This window comes from Drosophila elegans, unplaced genomic scaffold (assembly GCF_018152505.1).
Source record: "Drosophila elegans isolate 14027-0461.03 unplaced genomic scaffold, ASM1815250v1 contig_476, whole genome shotgun sequence".
Classification (NCBI taxonomy): domain Eukaryota; kingdom Metazoa; phylum Arthropoda; class Insecta; order Diptera; family Drosophilidae; genus Drosophila; species Drosophila elegans.
This window is the reverse complement of record NW_024545863.1, coordinates 242,530-261,330: the sequence shown is the minus strand read 5'-3', so window position 1 is coordinate 261,330 and position 18,801 is coordinate 242,530. Positions and strand designations below refer to the sequence as shown.

The 18,801-nt window shown below is 40.5% G+C and overlaps 1 protein-coding gene across 1 annotated transcript in view; it reads right to left on the bottom strand.

The window, feature by feature from the left end:
• The window catches only part of LOC108148681 (RNA-binding protein 208), a 41,032-nt gene that overhangs the window by 10,117 nt on the left and 12,114 nt on the right, over positions 1-18,801 (bottom strand). Inside the window, 3 exon segments of the mRNA XM_017275820.2 lie at positions 854-950; positions 2,045-2,120; positions 4,777-4,864. Coding sequence (XP_017131309.2) covers positions 854-950; positions 2,045-2,120; positions 4,777-4,864 — 261 coding nt within the window.

The following is an 18,801-nucleotide window of genomic DNA, read 5'->3' as shown; positions in this document are numbered from 1 at the left end:
CTTGACTCCAACTATTTCCTTCAAATATTCGTTGTATAACCCTCTTTCTGTGTGTGTGTGTGTGTGTGTGTGTGTTTGGGCCTTTTATGATAATAGTTTCGTGTTGGCAAAATTTATTTATCTGATTCGCCTCGACTCTCTCTGTGTGTGTGTGTGTTTGTGTCTAACAAATAAAAATTATGTTAAAACATGCAAATATGCGTTAAGTTTTGATTTATGAAAGACAAATGAGGGAAGCCCCGCGCATGTTTGTCCGCTGTTAATAATGATTACGCCCCGGGCTAAGTATATAGTTACGGGCCTCGGATGTCTGTGCGGTTGACAACGATCGGTGGCCATAAATTGGGGGGGCGTGTCTATCGTTGGGCCTAAATGAAAATTGATTTGCCGTTCCTAATTGAATGCCTCTAGACGGCTGTGCTTTCATATCTCTTTTTCCAGTACTAGTATATTTCTGGGTCGGCTAATTGAAAAAGTTTAAACCAAATTGGGTAGCAGGTCATTACGGAAATTAAGCGCGTGCGGTTAAGAAGGGACAAAAATATTAAGAAAACATAATCTGGCAGAAAATTTGTGAGACGTTTATAAATAGCAGGCGGTTTTCCTGAACCCACCCCCAGCCTCACATTTTCCGGTGTCCTGGCATTGGCATTGTGCCTGTGCGGCCCTACCTTTGGCATTCATTGCCATAATTTCCTGTAATAAGAACGACGCGTCGACTGTCTGGCTCTCTTTTCGAGCAGTCCGTAGTCGAAAGTCCGGAGTCGAGTGTCCGTAGTCCGTAGTCCGGAGTGTACGCACACCGGAAACACCGTTGGCCTGCCGACTGGGGTGACACTCATGATTTCCTTACCTTTACTCGCCGGCGGTTTCCGTGTGGCCCAATTCGTGCGAATTGAACGGGAGCCAAGCCACTGGCCATTCATGGCCGTAATGGCGCTCTCGGCTTCCTGCGGGGCGATAATGAAGACAGAGACATGGTCATTCACAAGCAGTATCGGAGTAAGGACACGGTGCACGGAGAAAAAATAACAGCTCAGTAATGGCATCTCTGCATTCTTAAATTTTAAACAACTGATAAAGCCATATATTGTATAACATTAAGTTCAGTAATCTCTTCTCTACATATTTTAATCATGTTAAGAGTATTGCATTAAATGCTTCAAGAAAACTTTTATCAAAATTAAAAGATTTACAAGTGCTTAATTTATTTATTTGGTTCCATATGAAGTGCTTTGAAAATATCAAGATTAAGGCCTTTAGGGAATTTCCACTTTGTCAAAATTAAAGGTTTAACGTCTGCTAAAGTATATAATATGTGTGACTTAAAAACAAATGTTGATAAACAAAAAAATTAGAAATTAAAAATAATCGACATTAATAACAACAATCTTTCAAGCAATGATAACCAAAACAAAAATAAAAAGCCTTAAAAGCTAATTGCGAATTGTATTGGTAATTGTAATTGTATAATTAATCGTATGATTAAAATCATACAATTGTATTAATTTTTTTATTAAGAAGTCTTTTATTTAGAAGACTCAACCTTTTAAATTAAATTTGATTAATTGATCAAATGACAATCAAAATTTATTGCAATAATTAAAAATTAGCAAGTTGAAGCAACAAACTATATATAACAATCCATTTTATTGTCCAGTAGAAAGCAATTATAAATCGTTTGATTAAAATTTCACTTTGTTGAACAAAAAGTGATTTAAACAATAAATGATTTATAGATTTTAAAAATATTATTTAAATAATATAAGAGTCCAAAGATAGCTGCAAACATTTATAAAGCAATAATGATTAAATGGAAATAAAATACAAACTTGTGCAAACTGATAAATAGATTTAAATTTAAACTTTTATAGTATTAAAAATGATTTTTAAAATTTGACATAACTAAAAGGGTAATATTTCGTAGGCAGTGGCCAATGTCCTTATATTTTTTCACCGTGCATAGCCGAATTTAAAATAAAGAGCCTGCGCACGATTGCATAAATATGCACTTAAATATGCTAATGCCGCTGGCGGTTCTTACCGATTTCTTGATGAAGGACACAAACCCATAGCCCTTCGACTTCAAGGTTTGTGGATCGCGCACCACGCGACAGTCGCTGAAAAAAACGTGAAAAGAAATGAGAAACCACAAGAAATGTAAACATTAAAGTCCTGAGCAGAGTTTCTTAAGTTTTAAATATTTCTATATCCTAAACGGAACGGAAGTGCTGGCAAACTTTAAAATTTATGCAAATTTCTAATAAAGACATCTCCCGAGCAGGACTTCCCCTTGGCTTCGCCTGGCCGACGTGTTCAAATATAGCCGTTCGAGTACAAAATTCAAATATATTCAGTCTGTGTTTGCCTTGTTGGCGTGGGCGTGGCCCCTTGTAATTCGGAAATTAGAAATCTGACCTCATGCTGGAAAGTTTTTATTTATCTTTCAGTTTGCGGCAAAGGGAGGATTTGGTTTTGGATTTGTGGACAGCCAAGAAGGCAGTCTGGGCTTTAAGATTACGATAAAGTTTTGATGAATTTCCGCTTTCCTGACTTGTGACTTGCCCCGACTTACCCATCCTGAAAAATCGAACTCATTACAGTTACTTTGGACAAAGGACCTGCTCGTTTTGGTCACCACTTAGAGTATACTAGTAACCCAGCACTTGTGCCAATTGGCCAACTTCCGACTCAAGGGGCTCAAATTGATTTCCCCCAGCGGCTGTACGACTTCTCATTTGGACAATTGGGGCCTCGACACCGCACTAAAGCGGGCTGCCAGCAAACTTTGGCAATTACCCCCGGTCCGGCAGTTTACTTTTCATTTATGAAGCATAAACCACAGCGGCGGCAAACTTTTCTTTTCTCTTGTTTTTTTTTTTTATGATTATTATAAGTAAAATGTTGGGTCTTTGGCTTCTGGGGCTTGTGTGTTGCCAGGTCTCTTATTAAATATTCACACGCGCCGCGCATTTAACAAAACGAAACAAACTGCGCCGAGAGTCGCCCAAAACATAATGCCAAAGCCAAGCAACACACAATGCCCGGGAACATCAGAAAAAAACAAAGCCAAGAAAAAAACAAAAAAAAGGGCAAACAACGCCAGGCACGCATAAAAGTTTTGACAGCCTTAAAGGGGGGACATCTTGATCCCTGGGAGCCGCACGACCGAATCCGTCCGACTTTGACTTTGTGCGTTAAGCGTTTTGACATGTCGGCTAGCAGATCGACTCGCCCGAGCCCCAAAGAAAAACCAAAGAAATAAAGTTCTTTAAGCCGGTCCCATACCGTCAACCTCAAAATTCTTTCAAGATAATCAGCTGGCCATGTGGACTGAGTTTTCGGGGGAGTGTCGGCGATAATGATGTCAGCGATTGATATCACAAAGGTGCCAATCGATTGTTCAATAAGCCTGAAATCTGAAATGCGTAGCCATCGATACGGTTGTCAACAGGCAGGGATTTTCTTCCTGGCCATTAGGCCTACTCTATATATATACTAAATGCCTTTAAGAAATATAACAATTTCCTTTAAATATTGTGCAATTTAAAAGCATTTCGAATTTATTAATTAATTTCTTCTTATTTTCTTCATTTCTAAATTTATCCATTAAAATATATCCATAGTCCCCAAATTGATATTTAATTTCTTATATAGAATAAAACAATTTCTTAGAAATTTTTGATAGATTTAAGAGCATTGCGAATTCACTTTTTATTTCTAAATTGTAACCGAATTGGACCATGGACATTCGTTTCAAAATATTTATTTTATTTGTCGATTTAAATAGATCCAAACTTAAAAAATTTATATTTGGCAAAGGAACTTAATAATAATATTTATTCACCAAAAGAATGTATAGAAACTTGATCTTTTTATAAAACACCAGATTTTCTGACTTATAAACTGGATTTCCAAATACCACCCAACCGGGCCAAAATACGTGATTTCTGGCCGAATTTGATCCAGGACATGACCAGCTCATTAGCGAATCAGAGAACCCTTTAACCCAATCAGGCCAGAGTCATTAGAATGATTATCAAGTTATTAAAATTTAAATTGGCCATGGGCTGAGACTGGGAGATGATGAGTCGGGCAGATTGGCTGATAGACTGATAGACTGGCTGACTGAATTGCCCGTTTCGCGATTCAAGCAAGCGGCAAATCTGAAAATCAAATACTTTGGCGTAATATTTTATAAGCCGCCGCAGGGCCTTCTTTTGTAACAGTGGAGGAGAAGACAGAAGAAGTTCCATGGATGAAGAGCTCCTCCCAGGAGACGGACTAACATTTTGACTCAAAACTTTGCGATTAAACAGAAGTTAATTAAGCCAAGTTTTTGATGCTGTCGTTGCCACGGGAAAAGCTATTGGTTGGGGGGGGGATTGGCAGGGGGGGCACTTGGGTGGCAAGTGAATTTGGGGGCAGGCTAGTGACTTTGCCTTTTCATGCCGAAAAATAGCAACTTAAATATTTGAATGCCCCGTCTTTTCGCGACTCTCTCGCTCTCTCTTTTCGAGGCGACAGTTACACTGACAGCGAAAAGAGTTCGGCCAAAGTGGCATTTGCATAAATTTATTTTTTGCAACTCGGTTATGAATTTTTTATGGAGTAGTAGCGGGCCTGCCAATAATCAGAAAAATATGTGTGACAGGAAAATTGTCGCGGAAAAAAAGGGGGAAAAAGCCGAAATAAAAGCTACAGAGAATGGGGGAAACGGTAGAATGGCATTTCCAAGTTAACTGGCAAATGGAAAATTTGCATTTTAATACTTACGAGATTTCGCCGAATGGTGTGAATGCTTCGCGCAATTGCTGAGTTTCAATTTCTGAGCTCAAGTCGCCGACAAAGATGTGGAATTGTTCTGTAAAAAAGAAAGAGAGAGAAAGTTGAGTATCGGGTTTTTCGCAGATTTTCACAGATTTTCACAGAGTCTTTTTGGGAAAGGGTTGCCACTGCCACTGCCGCTGGCGCATCGTGAATCGCACAAAATATGCGCCAGATAAAAACGCAAATCAAAAGAGAATCCCAAGTCATGCGCTTTTATTTCGCAATTTATAACCAACGCTGACGCTGTTCTTTAATGCATATTCACAAAAAAAAAGACATATAAGGCAGGGTGGGACAAGTTTCACATATATAATTTTATGCTGCATAAGCAGAGATAAGTTAATTGAAATCACAAAGGAGCGGCACAGATTGATGGGTTCAAAGAGAGCTGCTGAGTCTTCAACCGACAACTCTGTATTAGTTCTTCAGAAACGTCGTGGAAAACTTTGCCAACTGTGTGTCTTTTGTGCTATATCGCCCACTCGCCCCTTTTTCCCCTCGCCCCCTGAAGAACGTCCCCATTAATACTAATTAACCCATTCATCTAAGTAAACTTTGTACGCTCGAATCTTCTGGTCTCATCATCAGGCCAAACATCGTTTTCTATACACATGCACAAACTCAAAGCCGTTCGCTGTCATGCAGGCTGCACAAACACAAATGCAGTGGGTGATAACCCAACCACCGAACCACCCAACCACCCACGCTGAAAACCTCTGCACCACTATAACACTTGAAAAAGTTATGGGTCTTAGATACCAGAAACTGGCTAGTTTGTAGATAACATTTATGTTAGTCAGAAGAACTTATTATAACATTTAAGATCTTTAAGAATTAAAGAAATAGCTATATTTTATTTAGATATTAAAAAAAAAAATAAGTTTTCATAATTTTTGTTCAAAAACATTTACATGTTGCATTTCAAATTTACTTTTTTGAATTTACTTTAATGGTTTGTATTTCAATTATAGGTCACCCGTGCTGCTTAGTTTAGTTTAATTTTTATAGTGTACACCGACACAATAAGAAACACACATGCAAGGCAAACACAACCAGACTCGCACGAATCGCAATCATTTATTATTATTTTTGTGTGCTTTGTCTCTTTGGCACAGAAAAAAGTCGCGAATGCGAGGGAACGGATACGAATGGGAAATCTTAGGGGGTGGTTCTTGGGTGGCTTTTTAGGTGCCTCTGGTTGTCCTTCGTGCACTCTTATGTCAGCTCAGTTCGGTTGAGCCCAGCTCAGCCAAGACTTGCCAAAAGGCAAAGCCAGCACAGCGACGCACGTGGGGTGGTAATGGGTTAAGGGCCAATGCAATGGAGGGGCTTTTTTCGGGGGTCAACCCTAAAGCCCCACCCCATTTACACACACAAATACACTCACACAAACACACTCACACACACAGAGAATTCTTACCCTAAATAATTAGCACCATTCAGCTGGGGCCCACTGACGACGACGACGACGACGACAACATTCGAGGCTGACAACGCCGATGGGCGTGGCCAAGAACCACCTACCATCCCCCCATCCAACGGCCTTGTCTGCTGCACGTGCAGAAATTAACATTTCCGGTAATTTTGCGAAAATGAAAAGCAAAGCGAAAAATTAACGGCAACGTCGTCGTCGCGGCCTCAGCGAAGGCAAAATGCGAAATGCGGAAAGCTTTTGTGTTAAATAAATATTAAAAGGAATTTCCCAGAGCCAGCGAAACTGATGGAGAAATGGCGGGAGAGGAAGGCGGACTGTATAAGTAAAATCGTTCTGACTGCGGTCTGTTGGCCTTTTAAAAACACAAACCAAACGAGTAAATCTCTGCGTGTTCACGTTTACAAATATACGAAGGATGGACACTGAGAAATACTTACATTATGTAAGAAAGCTGCAAAGTTTTCGGACGTTTTTCGAAAAGCAAACTGTATTAATTTTGAAAAAAACTTAATAATTTTTTAACACAACATTTTTTAGAATTTGAATTAACATGTTATTTAAATGCAGTTTCACAATTAGTCTAAGAAAGTGCCATGGCTTTTCAACTAAGAAATTTTTACTGAAAACCAATCGGTAAAATTGCAAACTAAACTATGTTAAATTAAGTATTTAAATTGCAGAAAAACAAAATAAGCAAACATAATTAAGAATATTATTTAACAGCACAAGATTCAACTGAGATACAAAATTATTCATAAATTCATATTTATTTCTAGTCTATCAATTGTATACATATTATTCAAGAGCATAATAATGTAACGTTATGTATCAGTTTAACTCCCGCCTTTTCCCCCAGTGCTCTTTGTTTGTGTGTGCGTGGCCACTTTTAATTTAATTGGAAATTGCGTATACGCCACCGTTAATGAGCCCATTGTAATCGCAGTTGCGGAGCAGAGCTCGGCTTAGCACATTGAGGCGACTTGACTCGGCTCGAGTAGTTGGGGTTATTGTAAATCAATCGTTGAGGTTCGCTCTGGCGGTTCTCAGGTTATTGCTTTCGCCCCTTTGCACCCGCCTCAAAGGGAAATGGCAAATGGCAAATGGCAAATGGGGGAAAATCCTGGCACGCAACGTTATACTCGAACGTATCCGTGAGATACATTTGTCGGCTGGAAAGTGCGCGAGGCAGACAATCGAGGCAGCCACTAATTGCAGTCAAAGGCCGCTTTAAATTTGCACTGAGCCGAGAGCTCGATTGGCAGGTCTCTCCAACGGCCACGCCCCCTTTTGGCAGCCACCCCCCGGTGTCAGCATGTCAAGCGTGCTGGCAGCTTTTCATTTCTTTCGCTCGTTTCCGTGTCGGCTCGTTTGCTGATTAAAACGGTGCGTATGTAATGAGTTAATTAAGTTTTTGCCATCGTTACAGTCGCTCGTTCTCGTTGTCGTTGTCTTACACTCACTCACACTCACACACACACACACACGTGCACATAAATTAATCATAAATCCTTGCTAGCAGTTACAAGTGTTTTGTATATTTGCCGAGAAGGACGCACCTGTCCCTTTCCGCCCGCCTCGACTTCCTGTGCTCTTCTGTCTTTCTGTGCCGAAGCGTTAGGAAAGTACTGAGCTACCAGGTGATTCAGCTCAACTGGCGGGGATTGCGGATTGGGGGGTTTTGGGAATGAGCATAGGGGATTGTGAGTCGCCTTTTGGACTAAGTGTGTCAGCAGTGCCGCCTGCCACGCCCCCTTGTACCATTTGATTAAAGACGGAAGCTACTCAGGGTGTACACAAGTGTACATGTGTGCGGAACTCCAAAGCACTAAGCGAAAATGAGGAGAGGACGCCCTACTTTTTGTTACACAAAATTAAACAAAAAAATAGCAATAAGCTACCTGTGAAAATAACAATAAAATTAAGTCCTTTCTAAGAAAAACCAAGTACATGTTAAAACCTTGCTTTAAATATATTAGTATTTGTATGTGTCTTTTTGTAATATGCATATTAAAAAACATTATTTTTTAAATTTGGTGAAAGTTGTAAAATAAATTAACAGAACTAAGTTAGCCTTTATCTTATCTTTGATATTTTAAAAGAGTTAATTCAAGCCCCTTTTGTCACAATGCCTACTTAATTTTCCTGCCAGTGCACAACTATACACTTTTACGCCTTGTCTTACCAGTGTTTTGTTGGATTTAGTTGTTGTAAATTTTATGTTATCCGCTTTCATTGTTTGTATGCCTTTATTTATGTTACCCACTGCCTGTTGGGCTGCTTTGGTTTACTGATTTGCCGTTGTTATTTATGCGTTTGTGCTAAACCTTATTTCCTGTTTGTCTTACATAAGCTGCAGCGCTTAATTACACGCAACCCCATCCAGGACACGAATCCGGTCAGGATGTGGTTGGCTGGATGGCTGGATGGCTGGATGGCTGATCTGCCCCCTGGGAGTAGCGAAACTCTGGCTCCGAAACGGCCTTGCCAAGATGTATGTGTCCCTAATGTTTTATTGACCCGATACGACCGGCCGGCCCATTGCAAGCAATCTCATTTGGCAATTCGCTTTGTGTAGCCGACCACACGGCGTATGCGTAATGGCAATTATGAACTCGCCGGCACTAAGTGGTCAGTGCATTAAAGCTAAAAGCGTTTAGCTGGCGCTCCGATCGAAAAACCACCAGCTGACCGACTACGCACTGATAACATCCCGCTGTGACAGTGAAAGCCCCAAACAAGCAAAACAATTTGACGCCAGCAACCGCAAAACGTGCTGGCCGCCCAGCATCTGAAATGGTATGTATACGCATATACTATGTTTTATAGGACCAAACCCGACCCGGAAACCTCCCACAACTTAACCCAAAAATTGATGAATATGTAGGCAAATACGGAGCACCAACAAATACACTCGCACAACAAAAAAAAGGATCAAAGTCCTGAGGCGCGTTAATTTTCCCAGACGTCAGCAGAAAAAGTTGAACAAACCCATACCCATCATCCCGAGAATATATGAACCACAGGGGCCGGCCCACAAATTATATTGAAATGTTAATAATCCAGTTGCTAAGACGTGCTGTGCCATCCCGGGATGTCCGTGTCCGTGTTCATGTCCGAAAAGGACAACTCAACTGTGAAAGGATATTTACATGGAGATTTGTATGCCGCTGACTTATGACTTTGATCAAGGCAACCCAATCAATGGGGTCCCAGCCGCATTTATGTCCTCTCGAAAGTCACTTATGCCCACAATTTGGCACTGCGGCTATCTAGGGACCTGCCTAAGCCCCAATACATATACACATATATATGGATGTAGCTTGGCAAATCTTTAAATTAAGTTTGCTTGGGGCAAATCAGGGCGCATTATATAGTATAATGTGCTTTTAATTTCATTCATTTGCATGAAATGCTGGCGAAGAAGGCAGGCTATGGACCAATGGACTCTGGCCTTCTGCTGCTAAGTGGAACTAAAAAATCTAATTAGCGTTGGCCGCTGCACGAGTCGACTTAAAGCAAACTTTGCGCTTTAATTTCGTCCTGATTACGTTCAGGCAATGCAGCTGCCACTTTGCCTGCCTGTTTCTATTTGTACAGCAAGCTCGAAAGCCAATCAACTTGACTCGCTAATAAAACGTTGGCGTCTCTTTAAGGAATTCCAACGGGGTGTCTCGTTGTCGCCATTAGACGACGCCAAAGCCTTGCCGATGATAATGCTGATTTTTAATGCTGATTACCGCAAGCTGCCAGGCCACAATCCTTTGCCACCTTTCCTTATTTTTTTTTTACTTTTGTCCTTTCCCCCCGAGTCTTAGACAACCGAGCTCTCGCAGTCAGCATCATTTCCGCAAGTGTGCGTGGCATTTAAGTTGCCACTTAAATGAGCCCCAGTCGTTTCTATTGTGTAAATGCACAGGAAAAAACTACTCTTTGAATTTTGTAACACAATTTAAGGAAAATATTCCCTTAACAATTATTTGAAATAACAAGTAACACATAGATATATATTTTTTTTTTTTGCTGTGTACTTCTGGTGGCAACAACCTTGCGGGAAAAGTGGTTTGGGTTGATGGGATGGTGCAGCCTCATCAAGTCGTCGCGTCGCGCAAATCAAATGAAATTTTCATTGTGTTGTGACTCGCTTACCGTGTCTTTGTGTCTGTGTACTGGGACGTAAGGTTTTGGGGTTGGGAAATTGCGCGCGGAAATTCGCTACCTTTTCATGTTTTCGTGCCTGGCTTTGAAAAGTTTTGGGAGCAGTGCACTGCACTTCTCTACTCTACTCTACGCTACTCTACTCTACGCTACTGTGTGTGGGTGGTATTGTTGTTTGTGCTTGTGTTTGTGTTGGCTGCCACCGGCGTCGTCTTCTTCGCTCGTCTAACGTGTAAAACAATGACTCATTAAGACTCATCTAAATTCTAATGAGATTCAGTAACTATTAAAAACAAAACATGACAGAAGCAAAGGCGAACGCAAATGCGGCAAAAGGGTTGCTGCCCCCGGGGCAAGTCAGCCCAACTCAGACCAACTCGAACCATCATCATCCCCAGGAATCCTCGCCTCTTATCAGAGACTCAAGTCCCGGGTCCTTTTTACTGCTGACTCTGCGTCCTCGAGGACTTTAAGTGCCGGCCAAACTTAAATCATTTGTATGCGAGTCACCAAGCGCCCGGCCTTTAAGCAAATGTCAATAATTTGATTTAAATGTGGCAACGTGGTCCCACATTCCGCTTGCAGATCGCGTGCAAAATTCGCATTTAAATGCCAGTACTGCCTACTGCCTACTATGGTTATTTTCAGTATTTTTCGATTTTCCTATTTTCCAACCCCAATGGGGTTGACAATCGTGTGCAGCGACAAGTAGCAGAAGTAGCTAAAAACCCGGAGACGACAATGAATTTGCGTAGCTGGAATCGAAAAAAGGCAGGACGGCCAAGAAATGCAGCAAGGTTGAGTCGAGAACAAGTTGCCTTATAAATTAGAAATCTCACACACAGAGGCACTGCGAAATGGAAATTGCGTGTGTTCCGGCCTACGAACAACAAAGCCAGCACTGGCCCAAAACAAAACAAACTTGGCTTAAGGAATCTATACAGTTCACTGGGCGAAAATTCGGTAACTAAGGAGTAAGGGGAATTTTAAAGTGAAAATGTATTTATATTTAATTACAAACTATTTTCTTATTTATCTCTCTTTTATAAAAGTTAAGTTAATTTAATCAACAAGTAAAAAGTTCGTTTTTACATAGAAATTGTTCCAGAAAAACCTATAAGTCCATTGTTAAATTATTAAATGAAATGCTAAGTTTTAATTGCTTTAATTTCTTACATTTTTTTGATGTCATAATTTCTTTCTGATTTTAATTGTCTGTTCTAAAAATTTAAAGATTTTACCAGACTAATAACTTTGGCAGCATCTTGTGTCCAATATCGATAACATATTGTGAAACATAAAAACAAAATTCTTTCGCTGTACATGTTGGGTGGGCATGTGTTTGCATTGGGTTCGGTTCGGGTTAGTTATAACCAACGCACACCGAGTTATAGACAACATCCCCGCCAGCAACCCCCCTTTTGAACATTTAACGCTGCTGTAAGCGTTTGTCAAAGGGGTTGGCGGTGGCTGTGGGATGGCAGTGGGTGAACCGGGGGTGGAAACGAACACCAGCCCCCCGGAAAATGTATCTGTCGTTGGAAAGCACATGTTAGAGGTAAACGCGTCGCAGGTAGAGGACCAAAAGCACTCCCTGTGTGCCAATCTGCATATTTGTCGGGCGCCACGAAATGTAAAGCAAGTAAAAACCTGGGTCAAATTGCGGTTACCGTTTTTATTTTCCGCCGCCACCGGCTTTCCCTTTTCTTTTTCCCCTTCCCCCCAAAAACCCTTATTGTTTTTGTCCATTTGTTGTTGCTATTGTTGTGACTGTAGGTGTAGGTGTAGGTGTAAGTGTTGATATATCCACACTTTTATATCGCAGTGTCACTCTTTAGGCACCCGAAAATAGTAATAGTGGCAGAGATACTACTTTTTTGTACCCAACTCTGAACATGACTTGTACATATGCGTCTAGCTGGGTTTTTGTAGGGTATGGAATATAAGGATTTGGGTTCGTTGGGCATTGGAGTGTTAATTGTAAAGTGTTTGTGGCTCTTTTTTATGGAAAAAAAACGGTAAAGTGACTTTATTTGGATTCACTCGTTTGCACTTAATTAATTTGGTTGAAAAATGAAGAAGGAAATGTGTTGAAGTGGGTGCGAAATTAGATAATTTTAAGTTAACTCCTAAGCATAACAATTTACGTATTATTGGTAAGAAACATTAACTGATAGCATTTTAGTTTGCACTTTATATTCATTTGCAAATATTTGTAGTAAGAGAAATGTTTATCCATATCTGAAACAAATATCAGCATAAGTCAATATCAAATCCAAGGTCTGTTAAGGGGTTTTCCCATTTATTTTTTGCAAACAATAAAAACAGTCAAAAACAGGGGGGAAAAACGCACAAAAAGGCAAACATGGAATTCAAAACTCGTCGCTGAATGAAATGTTGAAATTGCACAACCCGCGTCTAGCATTTGGCTAACACATACATGGAAAAACGGCCGACAAGCTGACCGCCCCACCCCCTTTACCGCTCCTCTCCCGCTCCCCCCTAAAACTCTTACAAACCTTGTTACCTTTTCCTATTTTTTTTGGACAGCTGCGCAGCTGCTGCACTTTATTTCAGTCACATGCTTTTTATTTTTTTCCAACTTTCGCTATTTTTTGCTGGCCACGAGTGGCTTGTTTTTGCCATGTTTCCCGCTTTTTTTCCCTCTGTATCATAGATGTCTGGCTGTGTGTGTGTGTGTGTGTGTGTGTAGCTCGCTTTTGTGTGCAAGTGCGGTCATTTAATTTCGATTTGTGTTTTAGATTGTTTTGTGTTGCATTTGTTGATTTTTGCCATTTAAATAGAAATTTTTATTTTCTACACGTTTCCTTGGCCATGGCCCCGCAGTTTTGGATTCGGATTTGGGTTTGGATTTGGGTGGCCGGTCTGCAGCCGTTGCCAGCTCAGTTCTTTGTGCTTGTTGTTTTGGCCTGCCGTTTTCTACTTTTTTGGCTTTTTTTTGTTTTTTTTTTTTTGGTTTTTATTAACGCATGTCCATGGGGCATTGCCAACGCGAACGGCGGGCAAATTGGATTTCTTTTTTCGGATATTTGAAACTGACGAGCGCCGGTTGGGGACCGCGGATGTGCGGCATCAGCAGGGACCTAGCTCGAAATATATGCAGCTCCCGTGCTGTCACAGCCTCCCCAGAATTTCTAGCAGAAAGCACCCACTTTTCAGCAACACCACCCAGCAGCACCACCGTTTCTATTAGCTACGCGCATTCATAAGAGCGGAAATTTAATCTATGCCACAGCCGCGTTCATTTGGTCATGTTCTTTTTCTCTGTTTTTTTTTTATCCCGCTCTCCGTTTCGCTTTTGTCAATTTAAAGCTGCCGGCAAATGCTATCAACTGGCAATGTTCGTTAAATATTTAAATTGGCGCAGAACTAATGAAATAAAACCAATGCGGGAGAGCGATGTCAGAGCGATTCCCAAGTGGCTTCAGTTGGTTAAATTTGTGCCGGCTGCTTGGTTCGTTGGTTGTGAATGTTTCTGTTCGGTTTGGTTTGGTTTGGTTTAGGGGTCTCTATTGTCCCCGGGGAGTCAGTGGGTTAAGGGGTGGAATTTAAAAAGCGGCATATTACAGTCAGTAATGGGACATGATAGCTAACTCAAAATAAAATTAGTTAAATATGCAGAATAAATAAATACCTACAATACATACAATACAAAACAAATTATATGATTTTCATGTTAACTGTACTAAAGAATAACTACCATATAATAAGTGTTTTTATAAAAGCTTAATTTAATGTGTATTCTTAATGGTTTAAAGTTTATGTTATCATATTAATAATAAGAACGATATGGAAATTAGCTAGAAATTATGAAATAAATATCTAGGGATATGATTTTCAAATCAAATTTAGTACATCATGACCACCATATCATATGTGTTATTGAATCGTTAATCCAGAGGTAAAATTATATACCATTTCCAAATCATTTGAAGGTTTTTATAATCAGATTCTGTATGGTTTATTAAAAACCTCCTAAATATACACATATTTATAAATCAAATAAAGCCTACATAATTTAATATATATAAACAATTTAAAATTTTTATAATTTGCTTATAAACTAATTTATTGATAATTTATTCCTCAAAAATATGCATATATAAATAAAACAAACGCGACCCACATAATTTAATATATATTGTCTTGATAATGTCTTGTATAGTATGCTTTATCTAAAGGAAACAATATAAGACAATTTCTTAATCTAAAGCAAGTAGTTTGTTCTTCAACCTTATATATTTACAATTCCAATGAAGCCCATATAATTTTCTCGTTATCAAGACCACTTTAAATGCCTGCTGCCTAAATTAGTGTCTAAATTTGTCCACACTTTTTGCAGTGTAGGTGGGGGCGGAGTGCTGTTCAAGTCTCTCAACATTCGGCTCACGTAGCATCTTGCTTTAAATGCTTAAATAGAAGCAAAGCCGGCAGAGAATCAACAATAACAAACGAACCACAATCCAGGAGGCACACTCGCACACGCAGGCCAAAAATTGGCATAAATAAGTAAAAGCGGCCACAGCGCCAAAGCCAACGTCAACTTCGCCATATTGCGCATATGGTGTGTGTGTGTAGAGTGTGTGTGTGTGTGTGTGTGTGTGTTTGTGTGTTTGGACCCCCCTCCGTTTGTGTATTTACTCAACTGCTGTACCCAAAGCGCACTTGAGTGTGTATCATCATCAACATCAGCTGCTCTTCAGCCACCCAAACCAAACGTAAGCAAACCCAAGCAAACCCGAACAAAGACCAGAAGCAGTGGGAAAGACCCGTGGCAAGTTGAAGTTGCCGTCTCCATGCCGGCAGCACTAAAGATACAAAGCTGGAGATACGGCCAGAAGAGTCCTCCCCCCGGATCCCCCCCTTTCCATTCCATTCTGTGGCCACTATACAGTGACAGTATCTTTGGATGCTTAACAACATTACAAGCTGACTTATGAAGAGAGGGGACGACTGCAATTTGACTTGACTTTTACGTATCGTCAAGTACTTTTCTGGTTTTGCCCACTCGGGGGACATTTGTCAGTCGAGAGACGAATTTAATTTCAGCCATTTGCCGAGCGATGTCTGCGCTCAGATATGAATTGCAATGAAAGTCATACTCGACATACTCGTCCAGATTCCAGTTGTGCAAAAATAGGGGTCTGGTCTGGTCTGGTCTGGTCCAGTTGTCTGTCTGGCCACAGCAAACTCGTTTTTAATATGCAGCCAGCAGTGGGCGCATACGCTGCGTATGCGTAATTTTATTACAACTGCAGCAGTAGCAGTAACAGTAACAGTAGCAGTGGCAGCTTCAAATGAAACTATTTTCTGGCCCTCTTGTGTGGTCATGGTCCTCAACCTCAACCTACTGAATTCATTTCGCATTTAAATTGCTGTTCAGAGAGCAATTAGCCGAAATTATTGCTGCTACGTGTGCATCGTCACTTGGCAAGCCAAAATTAGTGGGGAGAACGGGCCATCATGGCGAATACTTAATACCAGCAATAGCAGACAAAAATGCTGATTTGCGGTTTATCGATACCAATACCAAGAGCAATACCAAGATCCAATAATTTAGCAAAGCCCAGCAAAACAAAAAGAAAAAACGTCGACAAGATGGTAGAATTATGCCAAAACAAATCAAGCAAATGAAAATATCACAGCCACAAAATCAAGGCAAGACACACGCAGTGCTGCACAGTGGGTGGGATTTGGTGGGTGAGTGCCATAATGGGTGGTATAGTGGGTGCGGCGGTGGTGCCACAAATGCTGTGCTTAATAGGCATCAGCTGGGTATTAAGTTGTTGTTTTTTGTCATCGTCTTCGCCGCTACTTGGCAGCATGACAACCTTTTTTATTTTTTTTTATTCCAACTTGGGGAAAAAGAAAGTGGGAAGAAAAGGAAGTAAGTCCTGAAGTCCTGAATCTCAGTCGTTTTGACAGCCGTGAATCCAGCAAACAATTTGCGGAATGCCATTAGGTGACGCCTATTGCTGAAATTATCTCTGGCTTCTGGCTTCTAGCTTTCTAGCTTCCCTCTTTTTGTCCTGCCTTTTGTGAAGCGAAATTTCAATCACCTCATCTTTTGTCAAACTCCAGACCTGGGTAAATAGGTAATAACAAGTTGGGGTGGAGCACAATGGAAGCCTACTTTTGTGGGCACACAATGTTAATGGGTTTTCTTGTGTCAGCGCGTACAAAAAGAGATGCCTTTTGAATTCATCAATTTCGCATAAGCCTTTGGATTGTTTACCAATCATTCAGACTCCTCCAGGCCATATTGCATTAAAACTTTGGCATATCGTTATATATATATATATATATATATATATATATATATAGAAAAGGGCAACAACGAAAGAAAAAATTAAAAATCGAGGGGAAAAATTTAATTTAAGAATATTTTTCTTCAGTCTCTTTAACACAAAATTGAAATGATAGTTTAACATAATGATATGATATTTTTATTTAAGAATTATCAGTTCGTTTCATTGATAATTCTACGAATTTAATTACCTTACACCTATTTCAACATAATTTCTTATTTTTGCCCTTTTCTATATATATACATATATATATATATATATAGAAAAGGGCAACAACGAAAGAAAAAATTAAAAATTAATAGCAACTGGAGAGTGGCAATGGAAACCACAATGCAGCGGAGAACAACTATAAAAAAGCTGCGCAACAAAAACTAACCGACTAACAAAGTGTAAAAAACTATTGAGTGCTGGCGTCCCAACACTTCACTTTTTTCCCCCCACCCTTTTAACTACTAACAAAAATTTCTAATTTAAAAGTTTTACGCCCAACCGCCGACGAGCAAAACGACGAGCAACAAAAAGTGGGCGGAAAATGAAGGCAGCCGAAGCTGGAAAATGGAAAAGCAGCAACAAAGACATAGACATAGACATAGACATAGACGGCAAATAAAAACGCAACAAAAATGCACACGACACGAACAGATAATGCAATTCCCGCCCAGGAAGTAAGTGACTAGCTGGCTGGCTTGGCTTGGCTTGGCTAGCTGCAATTTTGTAGCCGCCTTCGTGCTGCTTTCGTCCTGGCTTTCGTCCTTTCGTCGGCGCTTCGTCCTCGTAGGCGTTGTGTTGTTCTTGCCCACATCGTTAGCAATGCTCATCGGCAACATTTCGTCAGCTTCCGCTGGTGGGTGGTGCTGGGTGGTGCTTGGTGGTTCTAGGTGGCTCCGGCCAGGAGTGGTGGTGCAGCGGCACAGCCAGTAAGTTTGCGGCGGTTGGAGGAGCGCGTCATGCGCGTTGGCCATCCTGCGTGGGCTGCAATCGCAATCGGAACGGCAAAAGCAAAGGCAAAAGGAAACGCTCCTCCTTCCATCAGCCACTTACTATTTTTATATGCTGGCCCAGTCTTTGTGGCACTCGCCCCCTGGGGATTTTAGCCGGATTCGGTGGTGTTGGTAGTGGAGGTTCCATGTTATGGTGGTGATGGCACAATGGTGGTGATTCTGGCCGAACGTTTGTCATTGTGCATTACTTTTAGCATGCATCGCGGCGCGTTCTCAGATGCAACAATGTTGGCCAGGCCATTGTTGTAATTTGCTTGTTGTTGTCCGGTTCGTTGGATTCAACATTTTCCGCTTACACAGAGGGAAATCTTGAAAAGCTCCCAATTTTCATCTCAATTCTTTAAGACATTAAAGTAGAAACTTCAATGACAGTATTACTGATAAACCCTTAAAATCCCTATGGAAGCAAAATGCTAAAAAAATATTCATAAGCTTCACATTGTCTTAGATTTTTAATTTCGTAAAACTTTTAAATAAGAGGAGACATTCAAATAGGAACAAACATTTTTACTCAAACTCGTTCTTAAGGTATAAAACAATTTAATTACATTTAATACAAGCAATGCCTGATTTAGGAATACTCAGAAAAACTCTAGTGCTTACAAAAATTTGAGCAATATTTATCACGTTTTGTTCCCAGTGAGCACAAGGACTCTTTCTCCTCAAGAAATTTTACGATGATTTTCATTTTCATATTCGAATCGTGTGCTGCTGGTGCGGCACGGCAGATGTGGGATGGATGGGGATAGCTTGCAAATCGAATTATATCTGCTGCCACAATGTAGACAACAGACAAGGCCGCATTACAATGCCTGCAGTCCTGCATCTTGTCCTTTTTCCTTTTTTATACTTTGCCCCTTGGCCTTTGTCGCCCTTTGACCAACACTCTGCTCGTTCGGCCTGCGGGCTTTTGAGTTGGCTCTGAAATTACCTTACTCTCGAAATTGGCTGCCAAAAAAAAAAAAATGGAAAAAAACGAAAAAGCCATACTTTTATGGCCCTCTGTGAGAGGCTTCATATTTCATTTTTTATATATATGTACTTTTTAATA